The 8,974-nt window shown below is 29.9% G+C and overlaps 2 protein-coding genes across 3 annotated transcripts; both read left to right on the forward strand.

Moving 5' to 3' along the window:
- The first annotated feature begins 1,149 nt into the window (after window positions 1–1,149).
- On the forward strand, window positions 1,150–3,161 carry Max (MYC associated factor X). 2 transcript variants are annotated; one of them, XM_013315706.1, is made up of 5 exons: window positions 1,150–1,347; window positions 1,439–1,507; window positions 1,596–1,715; window positions 2,277–2,400; window positions 2,927–3,161. In XM_013315706.1, exons 1-5 carry the CDS (start codon window positions 1,306–1,308, stop codon window positions 3,088–3,090), a joined length of 519 nt encoding a protein of 172 aa, XP_013171160.1. In that variant the 5' UTR covers window positions 1,150–1,305; the 3' UTR covers window positions 3,091–3,161. The 2 variants fall into 2 exon arrangements, with proteins under 2 accessions (XP_013171160.1, XP_013171161.1); XM_013315707.1 differs by having other exon boundaries at window positions 1,151–1,347; window positions 1,596–1,706.
- Window positions 3,162–5,629: 2,468 nt separating this feature from the next.
- Window positions 5,630–8,408, forward strand: LOC106120374 (uncharacterized). Its single transcript, XM_013315708.1, has 7 exons — window positions 5,630–5,818; window positions 6,098–6,160; window positions 6,239–6,346; window positions 6,783–6,894; window positions 6,998–7,101; window positions 7,402–7,524; window positions 8,159–8,408. Exons 1-6 carry the CDS (start codon window positions 5,807–5,809, stop codon window positions 7,507–7,509), a joined length of 507 nt encoding a protein of 168 aa, XP_013171162.1. The 5' UTR covers window positions 5,630–5,806; the 3' UTR covers window positions 7,510–7,524; window positions 8,159–8,408.
- Window positions 8,409–8,974: the final 566 nt, after the last annotated feature.

The following is an 8,974-nucleotide window of genomic DNA, read 5'->3' on the forward strand; positions in this document are numbered from 1 at the left end:
AAAACGCTTTTTTGGAAATCATTTTATTGTCTTAACATAACCTATAGATGGAATGTTTTATACAAATTTTAGGTTTAATCAAGAATCGATTTTCGATTTATGATTTACTTATTCACAACTAAGTTCATATCAGTTAAACGCTTGTTAAGTGAAGCTAATAATTTATTTGACATTTTAACGAATTCTTCTTTTTGTTCTAATAACTGCTTAAATTCTTCTAGTTCATACCAATGTATATTTAAATAAAGCGCAGCCGTTTCTACTTCCATTTCTGCGGCTTCAACTGAAAAAAAAAACAACTTATTCAATATTTAGCAATAAATTATTAGAATTGCTGGAATTAATTCATATATCTTCAATCGTTCGGTATATCGGTTACCTAAGTTTACCTTTTAACAGTAGAAAAAATTAAACTTACTGCGTAAATTACGTTTAATTGTAATAGATTTCTTTAGATTAGCTATATCATTGTTAATTACGTCTTCACCATTGTTGTAAAAATTTGGATCATCAACATCTACTTGAAATGAAGATACTTGTGTTGGATTCATTACTGTAAAATACCGTTCAAGACTTGAATTATGTGTAATTCTCAAATGTTTATGAGGCTTTAATTTGTAATATTTACTTCGGTGTTAAAAGAAAGCTTTTATTGTACTTAGAAATCGAAGATTGAAAAATAGGGCGCGGGCGGGCTTGAAAATTTTGACAGAAAACGGAAGAGAGGTAAAATAAAAGGCCAAAAAGCTATAGTGAATAAACAGCCGAGAAAATAGTACTTTTAACAATACCAATGATTAATATTTCAAAATTCAGATATGATTATCAACATTTCGTTTATCCAAAGTGTAGTGTATTGTTTTCAACTCTAATATTTAACTATTTTTATAAAGAAAAAGTAAATAAAACTAATGTTGCTAGTGTAAGTCATTATTTTATATACTCTTTGGTGTAAGTAAGCTAAAAAGCCAATGGCCATGGTGTAAAATGCGGTGCGCGGGCAATTAATGAAGCGGGAGGGGAATTCATTTTTAAACCTTTTTGTGTTAGTCGGATAGACTTCGAACATGTATCCCTTTTTCACATTAAGAAACTAAATATTTCTCTTTCATTCATTTGGAATTACCGTGCATCTTTTATTGTCTTCTTTTATCAACATTTTATGTTATCTGTCATATATTGTCACGCGTTCTTGCTTTATTGTGTTAAAAATATATTTGTATTTTGTTTATTTTTGGTGTACTAACAAATATCCTATTTGTGTAAAGACGTTTAATACTACAGTAACTACCCTTAGTGTTTAAGATGATAAGTGACGACGATCGTGACATTGATATCGAGAGTGATGTTCGTGGTTTTTTTTCTGAAACTTCAGTAATGTTTTATAATCATTCCTAAAATAATGATAACTGATTTGTTGTACTAATTTATCTTTCAGGCGGAGAATGATTCTGATTCCCGTACTCACATGAGAAATAGTCTCGGTGGAAGTGGTTATTATTCTCAGGTACACCTTATTTTACACACTTTATCATGACGTAGGCTTAGTGTAAACTAAAAATAAAATAATTTTAAAAATACTTTTTAATTTGCAGGCAGAAAAACGCGCACACCACAACGCTCTGGAGCGTAAACGAAGAGACCATATAAAAGACAGTTTCACTTCTCTAAGGGAAACTGTCCCTGCATTGCAGGGGGAGAAAGTGGTATGTAATGTAATGTCAATATTTTTTTTTTATATTCTTTAACTATATTTTCATACTTTTATAAATAAAAAGTTTTCTTAGACATTAACAAGAAACAATACAATGCAATAGAAATGAAGGTCATTTAGTATTCAGAACATGGAAAGCAAGGACATAGTAAAAACATCAATTTCATTCACTTAAAAAGAAGAAAGACACAGATACTGGTAGTTACAATGAAGTTTTCCAATTTTTCTGTATTACAGATCTCAAATTTTCAATAAAATGCTTTTATATTAAGAGAGATTATAACCTCTATATTTTGTCCATTTTATGGTGATTAATTTGCTAACGCTCACTTATGAGATAATAAATTAATTTTGTATGAAGATTCTCATACTTAATGGAAAGGTTTTATTGTGTCGCGCAAAAGTATAATGTAGTCTTTAAAAGAGAACATAAGTTGAGTTTGAAGGTAGACTCAGTTCACCATAAAGTGTCACAAAAATAGCTCATAGAATGCTAAAAATAGGAAATAATTCTGTAAATTGTTAAGAAATTGTAATGAAAATAATTTTTTCATTACTTCAGGCTAGCCGAGCACAAATTCTAAAAAAGGCAGCGGAATACATTCAATTCATGAGACGGAAAAACAACTCGCACCAACAAGATATTGATGATCTGAAACGCCAGAATACTTTGCTCGAGAACCAAAGTAAGTACAAGAGTATACAGAAATATTATGTTATCATACTCTATGCCACTAAAATTGAACTCAATTACTGTTTTAAATGTCTTCTCAATTTAGACAAATATTGTATACTAGCTGTCACACGCGACTGCTTTTGACGCGGAATGTAAGACAATATAGAAGCCTATTTATTCTTTCAGGCTATGTTCTGTATTTATGCCAAATTTCAGCGAGATCCATATGGCTGTTCTGAAGGTACCTTCTACCAAACATCTATCCCTCTAGACACACATTTGCCTTTATAATATTAGTAAGTTACCTAAATCGGAAATGTACATTTATCCGTCGTTCTTATGGTGAAGGAAAACATTGTGATGCAACCTGCACATATCTCAGAAGAAATTCAAAGATATGTGTGAAGTCAACCAACCCGCACTTGGCCAGCTTGGTTGACTATGGCCTAATCACCCTTAACTTAGGGTGGACTCCGAGCCCCTCGGTGGGGACGTGTATTGAGCTGATGATAAGTTACCTAATACTTTCTCTGCAGTAAAAGCATTGGAAAAAGTACGAGCTACGGGCAACTATATTGAGGCACATGAGTTAGCTCTTGGAATCAAGTCGGAGGGCAGTTCCCATGATACGGATAGTTCTGATGGTGAAGGAACAACCAGACGCGTCAAGAAACTGAAGATTAACAGCGTCAATGTATGATTTAGATTTAAAATAATGCAATAGTGTGAATCACTTTTTACTGGACTTTGATTATGAAAACGAAAAAAAAACGAAATGCAACAATGTTGCCAGTGAAATAATGCTGTCTATGGTTTTCTACTCTGAACATTTAAAATTTTATTAATTAAATAAGTCTTTATTTTGAATATTCTACAATCTAGTTTTGAGTACTATTGTACTCTGTTGACATCAAGGGGCGTCGTTAATTTTGTGTTATTTTAATTGTAAATATTTCGTATCAATATTGTGAGGATACAATGTTTTTGTTGTTTCTATATTTTTTTTTTGTTGTAAGAATAATGCAAGGTATAGCATTGTCTTTTTTGACAGATTGTAAGAAAATTCAATATAAAGTTAATAGTTATTAATAGGTTAAGATTTGGTCTTCTTGAATTTAGTTTTACCTTTGGTCTTTGTAGTATTAACTTAAATGTAATTATTATTTGGTACTAGTTGTATTTGTATTAATATAAAGAAATTTATTTAGATTCTATTTAAATTCAAAATCAATACAGTAAAAATAGAAATAATATGATGAAAACAATTATCAAACTATCTTCTATATGTTATGATTGAATTTAAAAAATCTACAGTTTGTTTAAAAATTATAAAGTCAAGATTATCTCGGAAATCGGTAATTCATGAAACTATTTTGAAAATTAGTTTCAAATTTGATGCATGTTCTTTGTTTATTTTTAAAGTATATTGTAAAATGCTCTGTCATTTTCTAAATTCAAAAAAGTTTTTTTTTAATATGTTACATAAAATATGGCCAGCATTTTAATTTAATCATTGCTGTAGTACAAAAAATGCACCAAGACACTGGTCAGTAACATGTTTCAACCTTTTGACCGCCGATGATTGAATATTACATCAACCTAGTTATAAAAAAGTATGTTTCGTTGTTTAATATGTATGAAAACTGCTTCTAATATAACTATTTTGTTGTTTATACGTCAAAATCGTATTTCGGAAGTATACATATATTTCAATAATCATGATTTCTGATGTTTTCCATCATGTGTGCGATTAAATGGCATTTGTTTAAGCTAAAAGGTAATTAAAACACAAAGTTTTTTAGGAACCATCTTTTTAATCTGTTCTTCGTTTGTTTGCTTAGAAGATCGAAAGTTTATAGTGTAATTTCTTAAATAGCGAAAATATTGTATATGTGTAACTTAACTTTAAAAAACTAACTTAAAAAAATCTTGTTTGCAATCTATAGGAATATTGAAGTAACAATAGTTATTTCTTTAATTAGTTTAAACGATAAGAAGTACTATAAACTGAAGAAATGTTTAATTACTTTGTTCTTGAAGACTAAATAAATAAAAGTATAAAATACTCAATCATGTTTTATTTTTTTAACTTTATTAGATTCTCCTCTTTATTTTTGGAAAAAAGATTTCTTTTTCCGCCAGAAGAATCTGACGGTTTTAAATACGCTTTGGCCTTAATTCTGGGAAATAAATAAAACTATCAAAAGTATATTCGGATTTTGCATTTAGTCTATGGTATTATTATCAAAAATATGTAAAGCCGCGTTTATCAGACTTAATTTGTTACTAAAACATGCAACTGACTTCTAAAAATTTTAAAAAGAAAGTAATAAAAGATTCTTAGAAGAATAGTCTTGTTAAATCCCAAAATCTTTTTACAATCTCGTTCAATAATAATTCTTAGAATGGAATCTGAAAACAATAGACTTGCGCCTGCGCATTGTAAAACGCAATTTTACTTTTCTAAGAATTAACAATGCAATTGAGTAAGGATAACTACAATGCAGAAGTACATCGGCTTTCTTTGACTGAATTCATTTTATGCCTTGTTTTGACTTGTCACCTTAAAACATGTATTGCAAAAATATAATTAGATAATTTTTGTTTATATAAATGTACATAACATAATTACTATCAGTCTTTGCGTACATAAAACATAATAATCATCAGCTCAGTATTAGTCACCACCAAGGGTTTCGGAGCCTAACCTAAGTTAGAGGTGACCTGGCCATAGTTAAAAAAACATAAAACATGGTTCGAAAAAAGTCCTTGTTTTGCAAGATGTTTGTTTGTGTTTGATAAGATGTTAATGTTATCCATTTAAGGTACAGAGTTATTGTGATCGTAGCTTCGCTAGCATACTACCTTCTAGAAAGACAAAGGTAAAAAGTCAAATGGAAAAAATCCTGACTTAGTAAGATAGACTATTTTTATTAAAATTAACATACAAGTAAAGTAAGTAAAAAAAATTAAGATATTAATTTGAAGTCAGCCATTGTTTCGAGAGAAAAGAAGGTGTATTGACTGATGAAAATATAATAAACCAGATATTAGAATCATAGGTTTCAATCGACCTTATTGCTCCATGATAAAATAAATATATAAATACAATTTGCAAATAAGAAATCACGGTATTCAAGCGTTAACACTAATAAGACATTTGCTAATTACTTTCCAAGAAATTTATAAAGTCGGCTTAGTTTTAAAGTCTTTACAACAATTGTTTATCCGGCGCGGCTTTCAAATAGGATTATCTTTGTGTTTATGACCTCATTAAGAACATTTAAAAACTGCTTTTTTTACTAGAAATGGAGGGGGTTGTAACTTACCAGGATACTTAACGAAGGGTTTGTTAGTAATTATTTCATTTCCTGTGGTTGTGTTGTTTTGACTGGTTCAAGCCGTCTCATTTCCTGATGGAGGATATAGTAAGTTTGTTTTATTATATTTTATCAATTATTAATTCGCCATATTTTTAGTATAAATATGGTATTGTAATAGTGAGAAATTATTTCTTATTTGATTTGATTTCTAAATGCGTTCCTCGGATTTTTATAAAATATGTTATTGAGTGACGGTAGATTAACAATTGCGAAGTCTCCCAAATCGTGAGATGTTTGCGTTGTGTTATATTTGAGGAATATTATCGATACATATTATCAATTTTTTATTGTTAAATATACAATTTATTTCGCGTTCAATTACAGGCTAATGTACCGATAAGAAAACGCGGAAGACCGGCCGGCAAATGTCGCAAGCCTTTAAATCGGGTACGTTAACTAATAACTCATTAAAACTAAGAAGTGTAACTTATTATTAAATGTTTTATATTTTCTTTATTAATTCAGGAGCAGAGAAAAGCGCGCAATGCACAATATGAAAGAGAAAGACGTGGTGAAATCGCTGAAGCAACGTCTCAGCTGATGGAAGCCATAGGATTAGATGCCTCCTCCTCTGTAAGTAAAAGTAATTTAATTAATTTTAGAATTAAAAAGTAAGTCATTTAGTAGTCTACGTATTCTTCCAGATTACGATCTACATCTGTGCTAAATTTCATAAAGATCTGTTGAGCCGTTCCGGAGATACTTTCTAATAAATATTCCTCCATACATCTGAACATTTGCATTTATAATATTAGAAAGATTATCATCAGCGCAATCTCGTCATACAATGTCTGTTCTAGTAAATGGATTTCTTGCCAGGATTTACCTCACTTCCACTAACATTAAAAATGTTTCAAACAAGCAGAACATTTTATCCGCTCTAGTTGACTTCTATTCCTTTTAGATTTGAAAACATCAACAAATTTCGTAGGCGTTATCAATAAGAAAATATGTTGCACGATTATTGACGTATGTTCTGTTTAACAAATTTATTTGTTTTTTACTACAGGTATCAGTATCAAATTTATTGAACATCGCGTTGGACCACATAAAGAATAAGTTGACCCCAACACAATCTATAGAAACTTTAAGAAAGAGAAACGACGATTTGTGTAAAGAAAGTAAGTTTTTATTTCCAAGCACAATATTATGAGTATAAAATTGACGTACGATATAGTACACAGCAATCTGTTCATTTTTAACGTAATATTTTTTTTATTGCAGTACAAGACTTAGAAAATTTATTGTCAAAACAACAAAAGAAGCAAAAGAAAGATTCAAGTTCGAGTAAAACAAATAAACGAGGAATAAAAAGGAAAGCCGAAAACGTAAGACGATTTTTTTTAAATAATCGCTATTCTATTTTATATTAACACTGGCTGTCGATTGCGACTCCGTCCGCGCGCAATTAAAAAAATAGTAGCCTATGTGTTCTTCTTGAATATGTTTTATATGTGTGCCAAACTTCATCAAAATCCGTTCAGCCGTTTCGGAGATACTTTCAAATAAACATCCATGTAAATATGGCATTTATAATATTAGTAAGATTTTATTGTAAGAAATTTTAAAGTATTTTCTTTTATTAAGACTAATAAAGTATTAATTTATTCTCCTTTCGATATCTGCAGGAACCACCGTCTAATATAATTGAAGAACAAGATAATAAGAGATTTGTGGAAAAATCTGAATACGATTTTGAGATGGAATCTGACGATCTATGGAGTTGTTTGGGCTGATTGCAAAAACAAACGGTAAGTCATTCGTTGAGACTTTCGATAAGACTTAGAAGGATAGTCTACACCAGAGATGACAAACCTTTTCCTATCAACGTGACATTTTCCTAAATAATTTTTAGTGAGGTCATAGACCTGTCATCAAATAATTTTGAATTTGTTATTATTTGGTACATTTAGTACCATATGCAACAAGAGCGTTCATATTATATCTATATTGCTATTAGTTGTCCATTTCGGTTCTAGATTCTTTACGCAGGCAAAGTTTTAAAAACAATTCAAATGTACCCTTTTCAAACGACAACATTTTGTTACAGTCACGCAAGTCGTGTTTAAATGCTTGGACATAATGTCAAGTTTATTATTTTTGTACAATTTTACAATGATTAAAAAGATTTTAGATTAAGTTTACAAAATCGCCCTTAATACTTCGTTGAATGGCCTTGACAATGATTTACCTACCAAGTTTAAATTGCTATACGACACGAAATAACGAATTGTCGAGTTTAACAGAAATATAGTAAAAACCGGTTATAGCGGTAGTTTTAAAAGTTAAATATCGTTCAGCCAGGATTTTGGTCGCCATAACCGCTATGTTGTATCAACCGTTGTCGAGTCGCGATTTCTACTATAGCTGTTTTTTTGTTACCAGATTTGGAACGACTTACCTGCTTGAATACCACATAAACTGACTGACTGTGATGTAGTCTGACCAGGAAAACCTAACATAAGGGCGCAACCATCAACTGCTCGCACATCGCCTTCTTCATTACTTTAGTATGTGAAGAAATATGGTGAGATGTTTTATGTTTCTGATCAAGCTATTACAATTATTTCAAATGTAAAAAGTGACGCATGATGATTCAAAAGTTTAACCTATTTTACTAGGGAGATAGTGCAATAAAGCCTTTTTAGTTTATCAATTTATGGAATGAATTCATTACAAAATCGATTAGTATTTTATCGATCGTCGTATTTTACGTTTCATACATAAAATATATTTTTTAATAAGTGACACTATATTTTGGTGGATTTTTTTCAAGAAATAATGTTGATTATCTTACATTTGCAAAGATTATAATAATTATTACTTATCACAATTTTTTAAGGTCTTCCTAAGTTTTCTTGGTATCAATTATTAAATTAATAATAACAATTTTCTTTGCGACTGTACAGGTTGATTTATGTTATTTTCCAATAATTGTATATTTCCAATTTTTTCTCTTAAATGTATTGTGTATTTTGTGTGTAATAATTAACGGATATTTTCGGTAAAAATAAAATAGACATTTTTTTAAATTGTTTATCATTCATGTTGTTATTCATTCAAAAAAGATTTTCCTCCAAATAATTTTATTTTTATATCTTCTAAGTAAAATTAAAAAATCTTATTATAGAAAAGAAATTGCTAACTACCTGTGGCGGTCGATTCCGTCCGCACGTAAGTAGTATTTGTGTTTGTCCAGAC

The sequence above is a fragment of the Papilio xuthus genome, unplaced genomic scaffold, assembly GCF_000836235.2.
Source record: "Papilio xuthus unplaced genomic scaffold, Pxut_1.1 DF826961.1, whole genome shotgun sequence".
NCBI classification, from domain to species: Eukaryota; Metazoa; Arthropoda; class Insecta; order Lepidoptera; family Papilionidae; genus Papilio; species Papilio xuthus.

Bases quoted from the DNA above. Each gene is read 5' to 3' on its own strand.
- Max (XM_013315706.1), top strand. From the start codon at position 1,306: ATGATAAGTGACGACGATCGTGACATTGATATCGAGAGTGAT. The intron at 1,716-2,276 runs GTAATGTCAATA...TCATTACTTCAG, and splicing joins GGGAGAAAGTGGTATGTAAT to GCTAGCCGAGCACAAATTCT. The intron at 2,401-2,926 runs GTAAGTACAAGA...CTTTCTCTGCAG, and splicing joins TACTTTGCTCGAGAACCAAA to TAAAAGCATTGGAAAAAGTA.
- LOC106120374 (XM_013315708.1), top strand. The intron at 6,161-6,238 runs GTACGTTAACTA...TTATTAATTCAG, and splicing joins GTCGCAAGCCTTTAAATCGG to GAGCAGAGAAAAGCGCGCAA. The intron at 7,102-7,401 runs GTAAGACGATTT...CGATATCTGCAG, and splicing joins TAAAAAGGAAAGCCGAAAAC to GAACCACCGTCTAATATAAT.